This window comes from Podarcis vaucheri, assembly GCF_965113315.1.
Source record: "Podarcis vaucheri genome assembly, chromosome: 2".
NCBI classification, from domain to species: domain Eukaryota; kingdom Metazoa; phylum Chordata; class Lepidosauria; order Squamata; family Lacertidae; genus Podarcis; species Podarcis vaucheri.
The window spans coordinates 129,191,508-129,213,549 of record NC_138760.1 but is presented as its reverse complement, the minus strand read 5'-3'; the positions used below and the strand labels follow the sequence as shown (position 1 = coordinate 129,213,549).

General features: G+C 47.2%; 1 protein-coding gene across 1 annotated transcript in view; it reads left to right on the top strand.

Annotated features, from left to right (window-relative positions):
* LOC309527259 (uncharacterized protein) overlaps positions 1 to 22,042 on the top strand; it is a 45,924-nt gene that overhangs the window by 6,496 nt on the left and 17,386 nt on the right. Inside the window, exons 4-11 of the mRNA XM_082213912.1 lie at positions 3,508 to 3,590; positions 7,645 to 7,771; positions 10,809 to 10,889; positions 12,717 to 13,041; positions 15,254 to 15,573; positions 16,464 to 16,643; positions 18,047 to 18,302; positions 20,155 to 20,474. Of these exons, the coding sequence (XP_082070038.1) occupies positions 3,508 to 3,590; positions 7,645 to 7,771; positions 10,809 to 10,889; positions 12,717 to 13,041; positions 15,254 to 15,573; positions 16,464 to 16,643; positions 18,047 to 18,302; positions 20,155 to 20,474 (1,692 nt within the window). The remainder of the gene's footprint in view (positions 1 to 3,507; positions 3,591 to 7,644; positions 7,772 to 10,808; positions 10,890 to 12,716; positions 13,042 to 15,253; positions 15,574 to 16,463; positions 16,644 to 18,046; positions 18,303 to 20,154; positions 20,475 to 22,042) is intronic.

Below are 22,042 nucleotides of genomic sequence, written 5' to 3'. Positions count from 1 at the left end.
GGTTCCCTTGATGGAGAGGGGATGGAGAGGGGCCAAGCTCATTCTGGGGGTTCCTTAGTCAAGGAACTGTAAATCACACTGCCGTTAGTCAGATCTGTGGTGCGGCCAGATTTGGAATACAGTGTGCAGTTCTGGCTGCCTCCTAATAATAATAATAATAATAATAATAATAATAATAATAATAATAATATGTCCTTCCAGTATAATGTCCTGCTTGGGGTTTGTGTATGTGTTTTATATGTGAAAGAACAGAGGCAGCTCGGATAAAATGTTATATGACGAAAGGAGCAGGTGGCTGTGCAATTACAGTATTTTTCGCTCTATAGGACGCACCCGACCATAGGACGCACCTTGTTTTAGAGGGGGAGAACAAGGGGGAAAAATTCTCCCCCTCTCTGCCCAGCGCCCCTTCAGCGAAGTGGCAGGAGGGCGCTGCGCAGAGAGGGGGAGAATTTCCCCCCCTTGTTCTCCCCCTCTAAAACAAGGTGCTGTTCAAGGTGTGTTCAGTTGCCTTCAGGCGGCTACCTTGGAAGCCTGGAGAGCCAGAGGGGTTGGTGCGCACCGACCCCTCTCGCTCTCCAGGCTTCAGTGAAGGCAACCCGAAGCCTCCGGAGCACGCTCCGGAGGCTTTGTGTTCCTTTCAACCGAGCTTGTGGCGCTGGCAGTAGGGGGAAGCGCTGTTTTCCCCCACCGCCAGCCCCAAAGAGCAGGTCGGGGAGCAGCGGAAAGGCACGCAGCCTTCCTGCTGGTCCGTGAGCTTCTCGGGGCTGCCAGGGAAGCCCGTGTCCTGCCCCCCAGCCCCAAAGAGCAAAGAAGCTCCGGGCTGGAGAAGTTGTACACGGCTAAAGAGGCTTCTGCCATAGCCGGGAGAGGCTGAACAGGGCTATGGCTTCTTTAGCCCCGCTCCCGACTGGAGAGGTTGCGCTGGGCTATGGCAATACCCCCACCTCCCGCAAAAGCCCACAGGAGCTGCGCACCCTTTAAGGAGCGTGCGGCTCCTGTGGGCTTTTCTATGAGGAGGGAGAAGGGACTAACTGGCCACGACAGTCCCTTCTCCCTCCTGAGGAAAAGCCCGCAAGAGCAGCGCGGAGCTTGTGTGCAGCTTTTGGGGGCTTTTCCTGCCTGCCTCCCCCCTGCATTCGCTCCATAGGATGCACACACATTTCCCCTTCATTTTTGGAGGGGGAAATGTGTGTCCTATAGAGCGAAAAATCTGGTATGTAGATCCCAAGTTGTTAGCAGTTCTTAATAAAAGTTAGCCCTTCCATTGAAACGCGGAAGAAAATGGATATGCAACAACCATTGCTGGCATCCGATTGTCTCGAAAAACAATGGAGTGTGCCTCAGAGGTGGGGGGGGGGTTTGAAGTCAAGTTAGCAGCACTGAAGTGACCTCCTGGGGCACAACAACAACAAGAACAACAACAACAATTGTTTATTGTTTACACCTTGCCCATCTGACTGGGTTTCCCCAGCCACTCTGGGCAGCTCCCAACAGAGTATTAATAATAATAATAAAACAATAAAACACCAAACATTAAAAACTTCCCTAAATACGGCTGCCTCCAGGTGTCTTAGAAGATAGTCAGATAGTTGTTTACTTCCTTGACATCTGATAGAAAGCCGTTCCACAGGATGGGCACCGCTACCAAGAAGGCCCTCTGTCTGGTTCCCCGTAACCTCACTTCTTGCAAGGAGGGAACCGCCAGAAGGCCCTCAGAGCAGGACCTCAAAAGGGCACTGCAGAGTTCAGAAAGGTTTATTTATTTCATATTATTGAGAAAAGGGCAGCCAGAAAAGTTGCAGCATTTGGGACCTTTTAGCTCAGAGAAAAGGCAAGTAAGAGGTGATAGCTTTATTCAACTTATCTCAAAGGCTGTCACATGGAAGATGGAGCAAGTTTGTTTTCTTCTGCCCCGGAGGGTAGGACTCGAACCCGTGGCTTGAAGTTACAAGAAAGGAGGTTCCGACTAAACATCAGGAAAACCTTTCTGACAGTAAGAGCTGTTCATTCGTGGAATGGTCTCCCTCCGGAAGTTGTGGCCTCTCCTTCATTGGAGATTTTAAAGCGGCGGTTGGATGGCCATCTGTCATGGATGCTTTAGCAGAGATTCCAGCATTGGAGCGGGTTTGTGACGGTCCGGTTCACAGGCAATCAAAGTCCCAGCAGGGGACATCAGGACCGGGGGCAAGATGGCGGGGTGGGAGCAGGAACAAGAGTCCAGAAGCCAGGGGCTCGAGGGTCAGGAAGCAGGGAGTCCCAAAGTCGAGGGTCCAAGGGTTTAGAAGCAAGGAGTCAAGAAGCTGAGGTTCAAGATTCAGGAAGCAAGAAGCCAAACACAGCAAGGCAGGAAGCGTGTCACTGTGGCAAAGAGCCGAAGGGAAATGCTGACCTTATATCCCTTCCCAGCTCTTGCCACCAGGTGCTGTGAGTTACCACTCGGCCTCACCTGTGCGGCCGCGCCTTGCCTCTTCAGAACAAACTTAGGAAGGCCCCAGTCCTGCAAAGTCCTATTGGTCACAGGGCCTGGCTCCTGCACGCACTCCTGACAGGGTTGGGCTAGATGACCCTCAGGGTCCCTTACAATTCTGCTATTCTAAGTTTATAAGATAAGGGACGCGAGTGGTGCTGTGGGTTAAACCACAGAGCCTAGGACTTGCCAATCAGAAGGTCGGCGGTTCGAATCCCCGCGACAGGGTGAGCTCCCGTTGCTCGGTCCCTGCTCCTGCCAACCTAGCAGTTCGAAAGCACGTCAAAGTGCAAGTAGATAAATAGGTACCGCTCCGGTGAGAAGGTGAACGGCATTTCTGTGCGCTGCTCTGGTTCACCAGAAGCGGCTTAGTCCTGCTGGCCACATGACCTGGAAGCTGTACGCCGGCTCCCTCGACCAATAAAGCAAGATGAGCGCTGCAACCCCAGAGTCGGTCACGACTGGACCTAATGGTCAGGGTCTCCTTTACCTTTTAAGATTATAAGATGAAACATGGCATGGAGAGAGTAGGGGCAGAACCCGACTTGCCGATCTCCCACAGGCGTCTGGTGGGGCACCGTGAAAACAGGGTGTCTAATTTTCATTCATGTATAAATGTTGTAAACCAGTCCAATATTTTTGAAATGAATAGCGTCATACAGTGGTACCTCGGCTTAAGAACTTAATTCGTTCCGGAGGTCTGTTCTTAACCTGAAACTGTTCTTAACCTGAGGCACTACTTTAGCTAATGGGGCCTCCCGCTGCCGCCACGTGACTTCTGTTCTCATCCTGAAGCAAAGTTCTTAACCCGAGGTACTATTTCTGGGTTAGCGGAGTCTGTAACCTGAAGCGTCTGTAACCCGAGGTACCACTGTATAAATATTTATCTCAGCAAATATATAAATCAGACCAAATTCTGCAGCCTCTCCTCAGGGGAGTCGCGCCTTAAATTGTGTCCTGCAGCAAATAGGGCTTCTCAGGCAAGTGACTCTGAAAATATCTCCGCTGGTGTGCTTTTCTTCTTGTCACCCTGACAGGCAGGGGACAAACGTCACTGACGCGTTCCGGATCCTTTCCTCCTTGTGGCGAAGTGGAAAGAGGTGATTTGCACCCAGCACAGGTAGGGGAAGGATCCACACCGAGTGGAGGTGGTCGTCCCGTGAGGGTTGCTCCTCCCACTTGCCTCAGAGGCGGGGCTATGCAAATAGGTTCCTTCCCTCCTTCAGTGGGAGGAGCCTCCCCCAGTTGAGTCCTGCCTGCCTCAAGGCAATGGGACAGTGCTCAAAATTTCAGGGTTTTGCGACCTGGCATGGTCAGTTTGAGATGTGTGCAGAGATGTGAGACTCGAGAGTATAACTGCAGCCCCCTGCATTGCGCCACAAGTCAACTGGTGGGCGCCAAGAGTCAAAATGGCACCCCATGCGACGCATGAGTAAAATTGCTTTAGAAAAAAACCTTGCAAAAAACCCCAACAACTTGCGACTAGACATTACATGTGAAAAGGATCTAGGAGTCTTGGTTGACCACAAACTTGACATGAGCCAACAGTGTGACGCGGCAGCTAAAAAAGCCAATGCAATTCTGGGCTGCATCAATAGGAGTATAGCATCTAGATCAAGGGAAGTAATAGTGCCACTGTTTTCTGCTCTGGTCAGACCACACCTGGAGTACTGTGTCGAGTTCTGGGCAGCACAATTCAAGAAGGACACTGACCAACTGGAACGTGTCCAGAGGAGGGCAACCAAAATGGTCAAAGGCCTGGAAACGATGCCTTATGAGGAACGGCTAAGGGAGCTGGGCATGTTTAGCCTGGAGAAGAGGAGGTTAAGGGGTGATATGATAGCCATGTTCAAATATATAAAAGGATGTCACATGGAGGAGGGAGAAAGGTTGTTTTCTGCTGCTCCAGAGAAGCGGACACGGAGCAGTGGATCCAAACTACAAGAAAGAAGATTCCACCTAAACATTAGGAAGAACTTCCTGACAGTAAGAGCTGTTTGACAGTGGAATTTGCTGCCAAGGAGTGTGGTGGTGTCTCCTACTTTGGAGGTCTTTAAGCAGAGGCTTGACAACCATATGATGCTGTTTCCTGCTTGGCAGGGGGTTGGACTCGATGGCCCTTGTGGTCTCTTCCAACTCTATGATTCTATGATTCCGTAACCCAGGTATTAAGGCTACATTTGGCGAACAGCTTACATATCTAAGTTTCTAACATTTGGCTTATGCTGGAGGGATCCTTACACTAAAAAGTAGATGGGAGGATGCGTGGTGATGTGGGGTGAATAGGGAATCAGTGAAATTCACCTCTTCTCTCCCATGAGTGGTAACCTGGAATGACCATTCCATGAGCAGAACTACACTCCAGAACCAACCCACAATTAGGACAGAGACACATGAAGTTGAAATTAAATTCCTAGTTTGCCACTTAGATGCCACCTAGGTGTCAAAGGGTATGAGAGCATTGTCTGGGCTAGATGAATAGGTTGATGCCACTTACATTAGCTATCCAGTTTCCTAAAACGTCATGCCTTCTCCAAGTATTGCCCTTTTGTGTTCCGACTACATTTTGCCCCACTTTTAATAAGAGCATTCCAAACTCACATTATGCCAGCTAGAGATAAAGTGAATTATTTTCTCTGTTATTCACCAGAATATATATCCCTCTTGGGGGATCCTTCTGCAACAGAAGGATGCAAGATCATTGCCCCATCTTGCCCAGCATACTGTTCTCACGGTGGCAAACCAGGAAGAGAATCTGAGCGCAACTCCTCACTGTGTGGAGTGCTTTGTTTTGCTTCTGTTGGGAACTCTCACAGGGCGCATGGTTCAAACTGTGGAATTTGCTCCCAGTCAGGGACTGGGCTGAGGAGGAGGAGGAGTGGTCTCCATCCTGACCCTCCCAGGGAGGAGGAAGAGGAAGACAGGTTAGATTTACAACAGGGGTTTGAGGGAGGTCACAGATGAGGGAGAAAGTTGGGAAATGATGGGAGAGGCAGAGCAGCAGCAGGCTGATCAGTTGCCACTAGAAAGCATTCCAGACCCACCATCTCCCAGAACCCGGCAAGCCTTAAAAGTAGGAGAGCAAAGAGCTCAAAGACAAGAGGGCACTTAGCGGCACCTGTAGAGGAGGTGATGATGATGAGTGAGGAAGTGGGAGAGACGGGCAGTGGCGATTCACTCAGGACGACGCCATTATCCAGGAGGCTGGGTTCTATGGCTTTGAAATAAAAAAGGACCATAAGAACTGCCTCTCCTGGTATGCCCCGTGGAGGACCTTAAGGTCCACAAATGACAACATTTTGGAGGTCCCAAGTCGCAAGGTGGTAAGATTCGTCTCAACTAGGGCCAGGGCCTTTTCAGTACTGGCCCCAACTTGGTGGAACGCTCTGTCACAAGAGACTAGGGTCCTGCGGCATTTGACATCTTTCCGCAGGGCCTGCAAGACAGAGCTGTTATGCCTGGCCTTTGGTTTGGACTCTGTGTTTCCCTCCCCTTATGGTTTTGATCTGTGGGCTACTTTTAAAATGAGGCTGCATTTTAACCTGTATTTTAAAATTGGTGGGTGTTTTTTTCCCTATTATGTTTTTACTGTAATTTTACCGGTGTTAGCCGCCCTGAGCCCGGCTCTGGCCAGGGAGGGCGGGGTATAAATAAATAATAATAATAATAATAATAATAATAATAATAGTCTTTATGCTTCCCTGGGCAACCAGCCTGGAGCCGATGACAGCATGCAGACAGTCCCACAGGAGGCAGTGATGGCTGCCAAACTTTAAAAGAGGATTAGACAGAATCATGGAGCAACAGAGACCGCAATGCTTCTGAATACCAGTTGCTGGAAACCGAAGAAAGGGAGAGAGCTGCTGTGTCTGGTCCTCCTTGCAGGTTTCCCGCAGGCATTTGGCGGCCACTGTGAGAATAGGACGCTGGAACCAGGTGGAGCGGTGACCTTATCTGACTGGGACGACTCGTTCAAATGGATGGCATATAACTAAATTATTATTAGGACCCTCGTACCTACGGGACCGCCTCTCCCGGTATGCCCCCAGGAGGACCTCAAGGTCCATAAATAGCAACACCCTAGAGGTCCCGGTCCCTAAGGAAGTTAGATTAGCCTCAACCAGAGCCAGGGCCTTTTCAGCACTGGCTCCGGCCTGGTGGAACGCTCTGCCTCATGAGACCAGGGCCCTGCAGGATCTGATTTCTTTCCGCAGTGCCTGTAAGACAGAGTTGTTCCGCCTGGCCTTTGGCTTGGAATCAGCTTGATTCCCTCCCCCTCTTTCCTTTTTGCTTTCTCCTTCTGTGATGGAACTCCTATTTGGGGACTTCCCTGGCTTTTTTCTGGCCCACGTAGGACCAGTCCGGATACCTGGCCTTGGTGAAGACTTGACATTTTCATCCCCAAAAAATATTTCGATTGAGTTTCCACTGAAATAAGGCTGCATTTCAATGTTTTAATGTTGTGTTTTAATCTTGTTTTTTTAAGCTGTATTTCAATCAATTGTTTTTATATTTGGTGTTAGCTGCCCTGATCCTGGTCTTGGCTGGGGAGGGCGGGGTATAAATAAAATTATTATTATTATTATTATTATTATTATTATTATTATTATTATTATCCATCAAGCTTTTGTTTTGTTTTGCTTTTCTGCTATTGCTTTGGTGAGTTGTTGTTGTTGTTGTTGTTGTTGTTGTTCTGCCCATTTGACCTGGTTGCCCCAGCCACTCTGGGCAACTCCCAGTGCTATATAGAAATGCCATAAAACACCAGACGTTAAAAACATAGAAAAAGCAAAAAACAACCTGGGATAATGGTATATATTGCAGTACAGTGGTGCCTCGCAAGACGAAAAGAATCCGTTCTGTGATTCTCTTCGTCTAGCGGTTTTTTCATCTTGCGAAGCAAACCCATTGACGGATTAGCGCTATTAGCGCTTTTAGCGGCTTATCTGCTGATCGGATCAGCTGATAAGCGGCTTAGCGGCTTAGAAAAAGGGGGGAAGGGGAAAAAAACCAGCAGGAACTCGCAAGACATTGTCGTCTTGCGAAGCGAGCCCATAGGAGATTTGTTTTGCGAAGCACCTCCAAAACGGAAAACTCTTTCGTCTAGCGAGTTTTCCGTCTTGCGAGGCATTCGTCTTGCGGGGCACCACTGTAATTCTTTCTTCTTCTTTTAGGGTCTGGTGTCCTTTGAGGAGGTGGCTGTGATTTTCACGGAGGAGGAGTGGGCTCTGCTGAATCCAGGCCAAAGAGCTCTGTACAAGGAAGTCATGCTGGAGAACTACCAGAACGTGGCCTCTCTGGGTAAGGACCCCATTTCCCCTTTTTGAATAGTCCTCCTGTGATTCTTATAACTTACTGGTTAAGATGTTACAGCTAGGTAGCCGTGTTGGTCTGCCATAGTCAAAATAAAAAAATCCTTCCAGTAGCACCTTAAAGACCAACTAAGTTAGTTCTTGGTATGAGCTTTCGTGTGCATGCACACTTCTTCAGATACACTGAAACAGAAGTTGCCAGATCCTTCTATATAGTGAGAAGGTGGGGAGGGGTAATACTCAGAAGGGTGGTGGGAATGGGTGATTGGCAGATAGCTGTGATGAGCCTGTTGACGACTCTTAACGACTGCAATAGGTCTTACAGGAAAAGGCATTATACATTATACTCATTATACATGACTAAGCCATTTTTCACCTTCTCACCCCTTGCCTTTTCCTGTAAGACCTATTGCAGTTGTTAAGAGTCGTCAACAGGCTCATCTCTGAGTAATACCCCTCCCCACCTTCTCACTATATAGAAGGATCTGGCAACTTCTGTTTCAGTGTATCTGAAGAAGTGTGCATGCACACGAAAGCTCATACCAAGAACTAACTTAGTTGGTCTTTAAGGTGCTACTGGAAGGAATTTTTTTATTTTGGTTAAGATTTTTCCAGGGAGGAAGGATGCAGCCAGTGGTCCATTCTGACTAAGCTTCAGCCTCGGGTCTTGCTTGTGTGCTTCCTGGTGAGGCATCCCGTTGGCCCCAGGGAGAACAGGATACTGGACTAGACATATCTATAGCCTGGTCCAGCTTCATTCCTGAGGTGATTCCTTCTGGCCTGGCCAATAAGTCAATGGCTTTTTAAAGTTGTGATGAGGAGTCAGTTCAGAAACCAGATGATGCTTCTTGAGTCTCCTTTCTGTGGGATGTATCATGGCTGAAGCAGTCAAACACAACATTTCCTGTTGCCTAGAGTGGACACACAGGGGAATGTTGCTCCGGACAGGGAGGACTTCCTGTCACACCTGCTCTGGAGCATCCTCCCCCTGTGTGTGAACAGGTAGATGGGCGTGACCCTAACAGACTCTATAAAAGGGCCAGCCATCTTTGGCTCTTTGCTGGGTCTTAGCCAGCAGCACATGGATGGAAGCCACACGGTAGAAAGTCTGAGGCCTAGCTCAGAGACTTCTTTTCTCTACAAATGTAACTGTAACCACAAGATAAAGCCTGTCTTCCGAATACTACTGTGAACTGAATGTACCGTATTTTTCGTCCTATAGGGCGCACCGGCCCATAGGATGCACCTCGTTTTTTGGGGGGGAAATGAATTAAAAAAAATTATTTCCCCCCCAGCCCTAGCTGCCGCCCCAAGCCTTGCGCTCACCTGCCCGAAGCACGGGGCACCCTCCGGAGGGCTCCCTGTGCTTCGGGCGACAGGCTGCCGTCCCAAGCCTCGCGCACCCGGCGGGACCTCCTGGCGGGCGCGCAAGGCTTGCGGACACTCGCGGGGGCTGCAGGCTGCTGTCCGCAAGCCTTGTGAGCCCGCGGGAACTCCCACCGGGCTTGCAAGGCTTGCGGATAGCTTCCTGAAGCCTGGAGAGCGAGTGGGGTCGGTGTGCACCGACCCCTCTCGCTCTCCAGGCTTCAGCGAAAGCCTGCATTCACCCCATAGGGCGCACACACATTTCCCCTTCATTTTTGGAGGGGGAAAAGTGCGCCCTATGGGGCGAAAAATACGGTAAGTACGGTCGTACCTTGGAAGTCAAACGGAATCCATTCCGGAAGTCCTTCGACTTCCAAAACGTCCAGAAACCAAAGCACGGGTTCGGATTGGCTACAGGAAGCTCCTGCAGCCAATCGGAAGTAGCGGAAGCCCTGTTGGACATCCGGCTTCCTAAAGAACATTAGAAAAGCGGAACAGTCACTTCCAGGTTTCAATCGTTTGGGAGCTAAAATGTTTGAGAACTAGGCTGTTCGACTTCCAAGTTACGACTGTAAACTTTACACTTACTTTTAAACAAGACTGCCATGTTGTTGTTATTTTAAGAGGGAAATAAAAAGGGGAAACTTGCCAGGAACAATCCAGACTGGATTGCTTAACTTAAATGATTCTAACGAATCCATCAGCTTGCTTCCAGCAATCTGCAAGGAAATGTGCTCTGCTGCTTGCTCACTAGTGTGAGTGAGGATGGATTATATTAATAATAATAGTAATAATAATATTAATTTTTTATTTATACCCCGCCCTTCCTGGTTCAAAAACTGGGCTCAGGGTGGCTAACAACAAATTTAAAACACTTCATTATAAAAGCAGCATAAAATACAGTATAAAAACATTAATAACAATAAAAATCAAAAATCAATTTAGGGGAAATAAGCATTAGATAATCCTCAGAGCTAGCTGGCTGAATTGGTCCTACTTGGGCCAGCGAGGAGGCCAGGGGAGAATTAGCTGTGGGGTCTCAGAGCGGGTGATCTTCATAAAAGGGGAGGGAAGAGAAGGGAAATAAAAGATCAGGCTGAATTCAAATTAAAGGCCATGTGGAATAGCTCTGTCTTACAGGCCCGGTTGAAGGAGGTTAAATCCTGCAGGGCCCTAGTCTCATGGGACAGAGCATTCCACCAGGTCGGAGCCATCACTGAAAAGGCCCTGGCCCTGGTGGAGGATAGTCTGACTTCCTTAGGGATTTGTTTAATCAATAAATCCTCTCCTACCTTCCTCAACATTCCCATACTTTGGAGGTGGTGGGCTGGTCCAAACAGGAAGTCTGCTCTTCTCTCTGCAAAGGGGAAGGAGAACTGTGCGGGGAACAGAGCTGACTTGTCTTCCTGGGTTCCTGCCTCGCACTGCCAGACGGAGAGCTTGAACTCCCAGCTCAGTTTAATGCCTAAATCAGGGCAGAACGAAAGCAAGGCAAGAGGAATAGATACACGGCAAAGCGCAAGCTAAGGTGCCGACCCAACAAGCAACGCTCCCACCTCACCTTCCTTTTACTACTTATTTGCTTTTTATTGTTTCTGAATAATTTTGCAGCCACGAGTACCATAAGTAAGAACTTAACATTTCTTCATTGTCCCTCAAAGAAGGCCCTCTGGTGCCCAAATCTGATCTCGTCTCCTTGCTTGAAGAAAAAGAAGACCTGTGTGGCCAGGAGACCTTGACAGGTAAGTCTGTAGATGTTTTTGAGTCTGTACATCGGCCAGAAATGATGGGATGCCCTCATATAGATATAGGCCTGGGGAAATCCATCTGATAACTGAGGGGTTTCAGAGCAAAGCTTGCCTTTTCAAGCCATGGTTTCTAAAAGCCTTGAATTTTATAGGTGCCACATTTGAAAGCCTTTTTTTTTTTTTTTGGCGTTGCTTTTAGCAGGGTCTGCAAGAGGCGGGAACAGCCAGCATCTTGTGCTTCATATTATGTATATTTTAATTTTATACAGTGGAATCTCAGTTGTCGATCCAGAAGACTGTTCAGCTTTCGAAACGTTTGACAACCGAGGCACAGTTGCCAGTTGGCAATTGCAATGGAGAAAATGGAGAAACGCACCTCGGAAGCCATGGGGTAACTGTGCCCCTGAAGGACCAGGTGCACAGGCTGGGAGTCATTTTGGATTCACAGCTGTCCATGGAGGCACAGGTCAAATCTGTATCCAGGGCAGCTGTTTACCAGCTCCACCTGGTACGCAGGCTGAGACCCTATCTGCCTGCGGACTGCCTCGCCAAAGTGGTGCATGCTCTGGTTATCTCCCGCTTGGATTACTGCAATGCGCTCTACGTTGGGGCTACCTTTGAAGGTGACCCGGAAACTACAACTAATCCAGAACGTGGCAGCTAGACTGGTGACTGGGAGCGGCCGCAGAAACCACATAACACCGGTCTTGAAAGATCTACATTGGCTCCCAGTACGTTTCCGAGCACAATTCAAAGTGTTGGTGCTGACCTTTAAAGCCCTAAACGGCCTTGGTCCAGTATATCTGAAGGAGCGTCTCCACCCCCATCGTTCTGCCCGGACACTGAGGTCCAGCACCGAGGGCCTTCTGGCAGTTCCCTCACTGCGAGAAGCCAAGTTACAGGGAACCAGGCAGAGGGCCTTCTCGGTAGTGGCGCCCGCCCTGTGGAACACCCTCCCACCAGATGTCAAAGAGAACAACAACTACCAGGCTTTTAGAAGACACCTGAAGGCAGCCCTGTTTCGGGAAGCTTTTAATGTTTGATGTATTATAGTATTTTAATATTCTTTTGGAAGCCGCCCAGAGTGGCTGGGGAAGCCCAGCCAGATGGGCGGGGTATAAATAAATTATTATTATTATTATTATTATTATTATTATTATTATTCAACTTCTGAGATGCGTTCGGAAACAGAAGCATTCACTTCCGGGTTGTCGGCATTCAAAAGCCAAAAAGTTCGACTTCCGAAGCGTTCGACGGTCGAGGTTCCACTGTGCTGTAAATAAAGTCAGAGAGCACACACACACAAACATATTTACACACTTAATTATCTAGTGTGAACGGATTTGAGATCTTTCAGATAGCAAGTGATCTACACATGGAATAGATAAATATGTGAGTTGAACATTCCCCCAGCCTTTGTGGTCATGTCACAGCCCCCATCATCTCCCATTGGCCTGGGAGAGAATAAAGGACAGACAAAAGAGCCAATCAGCTGTGCTGGGGGCTGGATCAAGGCCAGGGGAAAGACCCATTGGTTGGCATTACAAATATTAGCACTTCCTTTGGCTTCCATTTATTATCAGGCGCAGCTCTCCTAGCAAGCAACTGTCCTGGCTGAACCGTTTTCCCAATTAATTTTCTACGAACTTCAAATCAACCAGCAGGATCTAATTTGTGGCAGGATTGGCGCCCCCAGCAAGACTTGGAAAGCATGTCCAGTCAGAGCCATTTTTATTGTTAGTCTTTACGTTATGGAATTGTCCGCCCTTCATTTTGTTTCCTCCTTTGCACTCATGTCCAGTTTCTCTCTTTGTCTTTCAGCTGGGGATGTTTGGGAGACGGACAGCGAAAGCAAAGCTCCTCCGGCGTCCAAGGAAGGCGAGAATGGCCCAGAGACCGATGTTGGGCCTCAAGGGGCAGCGAAGGAGCAGGAAGGAAATAAAACCAAAGAGAAGAAGACGAAACCTGCTGCTCTCTTGGATAGCGACTGCTATGAAGTTCCGGTCCACCCCAAAACTCGTAGGAGGCAGAGGAAGAAAGAGTGCCCCGCCTGTGGGAAAAGATTCGCTCGTAATTCAACGCTCAACGGCTACACAAAAAGCCGAATAGGAGAGATACCATGTCTGGAGTGTGGGAGCAGGCTCAGGTGAGGTTTTCCTTCTAGCGATGCTCAAGTGATTCGTTTCCAGTGGTTATTTTATGTAGATTTGTGAATCAAGCTTTATCTTAGGTGGAGCTGCTGAAGGTGGTTTCTATGCAGTTTATAATACAGTCACACCTCATGTTACTTTTGCTTCATGTTACGCTTTTTCAGGTTGCATCCTGCAGTGACCCAGAAGTACTGGAAAGGGTTACTTCCGGGTTTCGCCACTCACTCGTGCGCAGAAGTGCTAAATCGTGCTTCATGCATGCACCAAATTGCGGCGCGCACCTGCGCCGATACGGCGCTTCAGGTTGCAGGATTTTCATGTTGCGAATGGGCATCCGGAACGGATCCGTTCACAACCAGAGGTACCACTGTATAAGTCAATCTGTGGTTGGGTTTTTTAATACAACCTCCCCCCCCCCCACCTTAAAACACACACATCATATTGGGAGTATAGGCAAAAGCATGTATCATATGGATAAATATGCACAAGGCTGTGGGTCATGCACATCTTCCATAATATATGCATTATTACTACTACTACTACTACTACTACTACTACTACTACTACAATTAATGTATTCATGGCCTTCTGAAGTGTCTCTTAGCAATGTACCCTACTCTCCAACATTTCTCTAATGAAAATAGAGATGTCCTATTCCATCATCATCATCATTTTATTATTTATACCCCGCCCATCTAACTGGGTTGCCCCAGTCACTTTGGGCGGCTTCCAACAAATTAAGACACAGTAAGACATCATCATCATCATCATCAACAACGCTCATCTGACTGGGTTTCCCCAGCAACACTGGGCAGCTCCCAACAGAATATTGAAAACATGATAAAACATCAAACATTAAAATCTTCCCTAAACAGGGCTGCCTTCAAATGTCTTCTGAAAGTCAGATAGTTGTTTATTGCCTTGACATCTGATGGGAGTGCATTCCACAGGGCATGCGCCACTACCAAGAAGGCCCTCTGCCTGGTTCCATGTAACCTCACATCTCGCAGTGAGGGAACCGCCAGAAGGCCCTCGGCGCTGGACCTCAGTGTCCGGGCAGAACGATGGGGGTGGAGACGCTCCTTCAAACATTAAAAACTTCCCTATACAGGGAAACAATGTTTTGCAAACAATATATAGCAATAACAGAACAGAACATAAACCATATAGAATAGTTAACACATCATCAGTAAAAAAATTACAGTCTATAAAACACTACAGTCATACCTCGGGTTACAGATGCTTCGGGTTGCACAATTTCGGGTTGCGCACCGCGCCGAACCTGAAAGTACCGGAAGTGCTGAATCGCGACCCGCACGTGCGCAGATGTGCCGCGGCAGGTTGCGAACGCTGCGGGTTGCGAACATGCTTCCCGCACAGATCACGTTCGCAACCCAAGCATCTACTGTATTAGCAAAACAACTTTAAAAACCAGCAAAGCAGCACAATTACAACAAATTTATATCATGGGTTTCACAAAGCACTACAGCATTCATAAGCTGTAAAACAATCTTAACAATTATAACAAAAGAGTGACCAAAAAATAAACTAAGCACTGTTGAATTCATACACGAACTCTTTTCAGCCCTTGTGACTCAGCCATGTTGTTTAGTCGTTTAGTCGTGTCCGACTCTTTGTGACCCCCTGGACCAGAGCAGGCCAGGCACTCCTGTCTTCCACTGCCTCCCGCAGTTTGGTCAAACTCATGCTGGTAGTGCTGGTAGCTTCGAGAACACTGTCCAACCATCTCGTCCTCTGTCGTCCCCTTCTCCTTGTGCCCTCCATTTTTCCCAGCATCAGGGTCTTTTCCAGGGAGTCTTCTCTTCTCATGAGGTGGCCAAAGTATTGAAGCCTCAGCTTCAGGATCTGTCCTTCCAGTGAGCACTCAGGGCTGATTCCCTTCAGAATGGAGAGGTTGGATCTTCTTGCAGTCCATGGGACTCTCAAGAGTCTCCTCCAGCACCAGAATTCAAAAGCATCAATTCTTCGGCGATCAGCCTTCTTTATGGTCCAGCTCTCACTTCCATACATCACTACTGGGAAAACCATGGCTTTTACTATACGGACCTTTGTTGGCAAGGTTGTCTTCGCTACCTGCACAAAGGTGAACTGAGCAGGTGCCACAAACTAGCTAGTCTTGCAAGGGGGTTTATCGCGTTTGTTCATTGCATAACAACCACAGTTTCTCACTCTTGCCCATTGCCGTAGGTGGACGAGAGAGGAGACCCAGAAGATGCTCTGCATAATAGCGCACAGCCCCGGCATTAAGGTGTTCATGAGCAGCAGTTCGGCTACCAACGAAAGATACTGGAGAGCCTTGCAAATCGATATGCTTGCCGAAGGATACGTCCGGTCCACCTGCCAGCTGCGTGCCAAATGGAAGCGCCTGAAGATTGACTTCTTCAACCAGGGCTTAAAGGCGGCCGACGGGGACGTCCGGGTGAGACACCCTCCTCCCTTCTATAAAGAAGTGACTTCCATCTGGCTTGCAGCTGGAAAGCCCCCATTCGGGGAACGGAAAAAGCCTGGTAAGTTTTTAAAAGGGGGGAACCTGATTTGCAGGGTTCCCCCCATTTTTGCCAATTATTTTGTATTAATTTTCCATATATTTAACAAATTAATTCAAATTTAACACAAATTTAAAAGTTGACTATCCACCCCCCTTTCAAGATGTTTCTTTTCTGCCCCCCCCTTTGCTGCTCATAATGAAGTACCGTATTTTTTGCTCTATAAGACTCACTTTTTCCCTCCTAAAAAGTAAGGGGAAATGCGCGTGCGTCTTATGGAGCGAATGCAGGCTTCGCAGCTATCCCAGAAGCCAGAACAGCAAGAGGGATTGCTGCTTTCACTGTGCAGCGATCCCTCTTGCTGTTCTGGCTTCTGAGATTCAGAATATTTTTTTTCTTGTTTTCCTCCTCCAAAAACTAGGTCTTGTGGTCTGGTGCGTCTTATAGAGCGAAAAATACGGTACTTTTTACTTCTAATACTTTCCCCTGCGTTCTATTTCCATTGCCTGTGCTTGTTCGATTCCTGCTTAGACTTTTATCTATCTTCCCAGTTAATCAAGTAATCTTCTTTTATCCATCCATATAAATCATTAATCTTAGTTTTAAATCATATTTCCTCCAATGCAACATTCACCACGTCTTTATGCGTTCGCAACATTATAATTAATAATTCTAATTACAGTGGAACCTCGGTTGTTGAACGTAATCCGTTCCGGAAGACCGTTTGACTTCCAAAACCTTCGACAACCAAGGTGTTATGCAGTCCTCTAACCCAAACAAACCTTGATCTCATCCATATTCCTCATCCCAGTATCTTACCTTTCTGTTCTCTGCTGGAATCTGTAAACGGTTGATTTGGCTTGTTCACTGATTTGATGTTCCACTCATTCTGGATTCTCTCTCAATTTCAGTGGTGGATGTGTGGGAGACGGACAATGAAAGCAATTCCACAAATGGGGAGCCGCCGTTCAGAAGGCCCTGTCACTGGGCAGCGCCAGCCGGGCAGCAGACAGAAGCAGCCCCACCAGCAAGACCTCCCTTACCAACTGTAGGCTCTGAGATCAGTGATACCCAGAGAGTCGCTCCTTTGGGTACTTGGGTCCCAAAATACTTACTTGTTTTATTTAAGAATCTACAGGCCGAATGAAATGCCGAAACGGCAAAACTGACAGGAAAGCTCAGGAACAAAATCTCCAATAAAGAAAGGGGGAAATTTATGATTTATTTAGGGGGCCACTGTAAGCAGATGAAAACATTAGCAGGGTTTTGATAACGTAATGTAGCAAATATCATGGACAATATGGAGAAGTATTATGAAATAATATGCAGTAGAAAAGGTTGACAGGGTCCTTTCCATCTCCACAATTCTATGGTTCTACATTGAAATTGAAATACTTTATTGTCACTTGTACAACATGTATACAGTGAGATTATACGAGCACCCCCCACACAGCTCTCTTAGTCTTAATTCCTCTCGTTTACTTACGCACACCCACCAAACCCGAAAGTCAGTTGCCCTGTTGTTATCTTTTCATTCAACAGCCTAACAGCCCACGGATAGAAGCTGTTCTTTACCCTGTTGGTGCGACTAATCCTGCTTCTATATCTTCTGCCCGAGGGCAGGAGATCAAGAAAGTGCCGGCAAGGGTGTGAATCATCCCTGAGAATTTTCCTCACTCTCCTGAGGCAACGTTCTTCCACTATTTCATCCAGTGGATTCACGGGACAGCCCATAATATCTTGTGCTGTATTCACCACCCTCCGTAGGCACTTCCTATCAGTTGATGTCAAACCAGCGTACCACACCATGATGCAGTATGAAGGGACACTTTCTGTTGTTGACCAGTAGAAGGAGATCATCAGATGTTGATTGACATTGTTGTTTCACAATATTCTGAGGAGATGGAGTCTCTGTTGTTATCTCTATGATAATCATAAGGGTAATCTATCATTGAAATTCTACTCAATGATGATCCAAAGCAGATTCCAATGTATAGTTAGGAGAGTAAAAACTTGCAGGATTCCAAAAAATTATATTTCATCCAGCAGAGCTTTACTGCTACTGAAGGCAAACAAGCATAATGGTCACAAATCCAATACATTTAGGATTGGCACTGTCCACAATAAACCCAGTCGCAGCAGAATTAACTTAAACTTACAATAACTTCTTATAAAACTAAACCTTAACGCTAAGCATACTTAGCGTTCCACACCAGAAGGAAAAGAGAGAGAACGAGAAAATGTACAACCCAGGTTCTTTCTGGCCTTATCATTATAGCCAGCATGACCTTTTCTGAAAGAAATAACAGACCCAGTTTAAGCCAGCTTCTCTGAAGGAATAACCCAAACATCATGAAGTTTCTTTCACACAGTGAATCTTCCAGAACCTCCTTGTATGAATTAGAATAGAAAAGATCTTTACACATCAGATCACTACTTTCTGCACCAAGAAATACAAACTGACATAATCTTCACATTTTCTCTTTGATTTCAGGAGGGGATGTCTGGGAGACAGACAACGAAACCAAAGCACACCCAGTGTTTGGGGAAGGCAATAAGTGTCCCGACACAGAGGACGACGCGTGGAATCAGGATGGATTGAAGAAGCAGGAGGGAAGTAAAAACAGTGAGAGGAGTCATGAGCCCCTTTCGTGCCCAGACGGCAACTTATGTGAAATTGCGGCGCAGTTACGAGCCCAAAGCAACCTTCGGAGAGATGGAAGGAAAGAGTGTCCTGCCTGTGGGAAAAGGTTTGCTTGTAAATCAGCACGTTGATACCCATATGGAAAACCTTTGACAGGGAGCCAACAAAGAGAACAGGCCATTTGCAGATTAGAGAACAAACAACACAGAGAGACTTCTGAAGGTTGTTTCTGTCTAAATCAGCAGTTCCTCAACCTGTGGGTCCCCAGATGTTGTTTGACTACAACTCCCATCATCCCTGAGCTCTGGCCTTGCTAGCGAGGGGTGATGGGAGTTGTAGACCAACAACAGCCTTATGAGGAACGGCTAAGGGAGCTGGGCATGTTTAGCCTGGAGAAGAGGAGGTTAAGGGGTGATATGATAGCCATGTTCAAATATATAAAAGGATGTCACATAGAGGAGGGAGAAAGGTTGTTTTCTGCTGCTCCAGAGAAGCGGACACGGAGCAATGGATCCAAACTACAAGAAAGAAGATTCCACCTAAACATTAGGAAGAACTTCCTGACAGTAAGAGCTGTTCGACAGTGGAATTTGCTGCCAAGGAGTGTGGTGGAGTCTCCTCCTTTGGAGGTCTTTAAGCAGAGGCTTGACAACCATATGTCAGGAGTGCTCTGATGGTGTTTCCTGCTTGGCAGGGGGTTGGACTCGATGGCCCTTGTGGTCTCTTCCAACTCTATGATTCTATGATTCTAACATCTGGGGACCCACAGGTTGAGAACTGCTGGTCTAGAGGAAGCAGTTGGCTTGAAACTCCCCCTTCACTCGCCCTCTGTGTCAGTCCCCTCCTTCTGTCTACGGAGAGCTCGAAGGGACCCTCTCAGTTAGGGTTGCCATATGTCCTCTTTTTCCAGGACATGTCCTCTTTTTCAGATCTGGTTGCCATTTTCCCTCTTTTTCCAGGATTAAAATTTCTTTCTGGGCAGATTTTTAAAAATTTGGCAAAATGTCCAGGGGGGGAGGGGAGTTGTTTGGTTTTTTTGTAACTCAAGAAAATTTGTCTAGCGCATCAGGCTCAGATCTAAGGCACCTGGCTAAGCTAATCTGCAGCAGAGAATCACAACACCTTAAACTAACTATATCCTGTATAAATCCCTTCTTTTGTGGCTGAACTGAAAGGATGCTGGCTCAGCTACAAGATCTTTGAGAAGGAGTCTGGGAGGGCAGGAGTTCACATCCCCCTGCCCTTAAGGAGAGTCCATAAAGGTAAAGGGACCCCTGACCATTAGGTCCAGTCGTGGCCGACTCTGAGGTTGCAGCGCTCATCTCGCTTTACTGGCTGAGGGAGCCGGCATACAGCTTCCGGGTCCTGTGGCCAGCATGACTAAGCCGCTTCTGGCGAACCAGAGCAGCGCACGGAAACACTGTTTACCTTCCTGCCGGAGTGGTACCTATTCATCTATTTGCACTTTGACGTGCTTTCGAACTGCTAGGTTGGCAGGAGCAGGGACCGAGCAACGGGAGCTCACCCCGTCGCGGGGATTCGAACCTCTGACCTTCTGATCAGCAAGCCCTAGGCTCTGTGGTTTAACCCACAGCGCCACCCGCGAGAGTCCATATGTACATCTTAAACGGCTTAATAAATTGTTCTGTGCACAATTGGCTTCCTGCAGCCAATCAGAAGCCGCACTTTGGTTTTCGAACGTTTTGGAAGTCAAACACACTTCCGGAACGGATTCCGTTCGACTTCCAATGTACAACTGTATCTATTATGTGGTTTTATATTTTGAATTTGTTCTCTGAACTGCCCTGAGACCTCCGGGTTTGGGGCGGTAAATAAATTAAATTAATAACAACAACATCCAACTGGACTTCTCAAACCAGCTAGTTTTGTTAGGGAGAGAGAGAGCTTTTCCTGCTGCCTTGCTGTATACAATGCCTCACTCTTGCACATTGCCGTAGGTGGACCAGAGATGAAACCCAAAAGATGCTCTCTATAATAGCTCAGAGCGCCGGCACCAAGGTGTTTATGAGCAGTAGCACGGCTACGAACGAGAAGTACTGGAAGTCCTTGCAGGACAGCATGCATGCCCTGGGATACTCGAGATCCACCTGCCAGCTCCGTGCAAAGTGGAAGCGCCTGAAGATCGACTTTTTCAATCGGGGAATCAAGGCAGCGTGTGGACAAATTCGAGTCAAGCATCCTCCTGCCTTCTACAAAGAATTAACTGCGATCTGGATCGCGGCAGGGAAGCCGCCTTTCGGGGAACGCAGAAAGCCCGGTAGGTTTTTTTAAGGAAAATCCTTACTATTTGCAGGATATTCTGTTTCTGGGTGTCATTTTCCGCCCATATTTCTCATCTGCCATTCTTCTTTCGTCGGTAGTTCTTCATGTTTCCATTTCTGTGCCATGTTTCCATTTCTTGCTGCCATTGTTGCATATAAAAACAATTTACTATCCTGTCTGTTAATATCCTCCCCTACAATGCCAAGTAAAAATGCTTCTTCTTTTTTTAATAAATGTATATTTCAACATCTTTTTCATCTCATTATATATCAATTCCCGGAGGCTTTTCACTTTCTTACATTCCCACCACATGTGATAAAATGATCCTTCTTTTTCTTTACATTTCCAACATTTATTACTTGTTTTCTACATGTTAGCTAATTTCACTGGTGTAATATACCATCTGTACATCATTTTCATCACATTTTCTTTCAAGGCATTGCATGCTGTAAATTTTAATCCTTCTTTCCCCAGTTTTCCCCAGTCTTTTAACTGTATGTTATACCCAAAATCCTTGGCCCAATGTAGTTTTTCCTCATATTTCTCATTCCAGCATTCCGCCCCCCCCCCCCCGCAAGCCTATAAGCTCCTACAAGACTACAGAACTTTAGTTGTGGTTCATGCATTGCAGGGGGTTGGACTAGATGACCCTTGGGTCCCTTCCAAGTCCAATTCTATGATTCCCATGACCCAGGTGGTTTATCTAGGGCAGACTTCGCCAATCTGGGGTCGATGGGAGTTGAAGTAGTTCAATAGATATAACAACACTGAAATACAAGATGTGATTGGAACGTTTGGTGAATGGTCACAGAAATCGGACAGCGAGAAATATTCGAACATACAATCGGCATCGGAAACCCATGAAATGCTCACAATTGTGTACAGAGATGAAACTGTAAGTCAAAAGCCAGCGTATGAGTGGTTTAAGCCTTTCCATGAAGGGCGGCAAGCCATCGAAGATGACCCTCAGTCTGGCAGACCATCGACAAGCAGCAAATGTTGACAGAGTTTGTGAGTTATTGGTGTGGGATTGGTGTTTGTCCATCCAAATGATGGTGGAAGAATTGCATATTCCATGTGAAACAGTTACTGAGGTTACTGGGTTGTCCCACCCTCCATATTCTCCCGATCTGGCCCCACCAGATTTATTTCTTTTTCCAAAACTGAAATCTGCACTGAAAGGGCACAGATTTTCCAACATTTCACACATCTAAGCTGCTGTGAAGAGGGAATTGAAATCAGTATGAAAAGAGGACTTCGCCAGAAGTTTCCAACAGTTCTACAAACATCAACGGTGCATTGTATCTAAGGGGGTCTACTTTGAAGGCCTGTAAGCTATGTATGTTTGAACATTTCTCACTGTCCGATTTCTATAACAACATTGAGGAAAGCCAGATAGCAAAGGTGATGTAGAAAGAAGACCATCACCTGCTCCATGTGAAGATCTATCTATACCAGGCTTTAGCCCACCAAGAGCACTTTCCCTGGTTTCCAGAAACCAGTATTCAGAAAGCCTTAAGGCCTCCAACCGTGTTTCCACTCATTTCGGTTTCTCTCTCAATT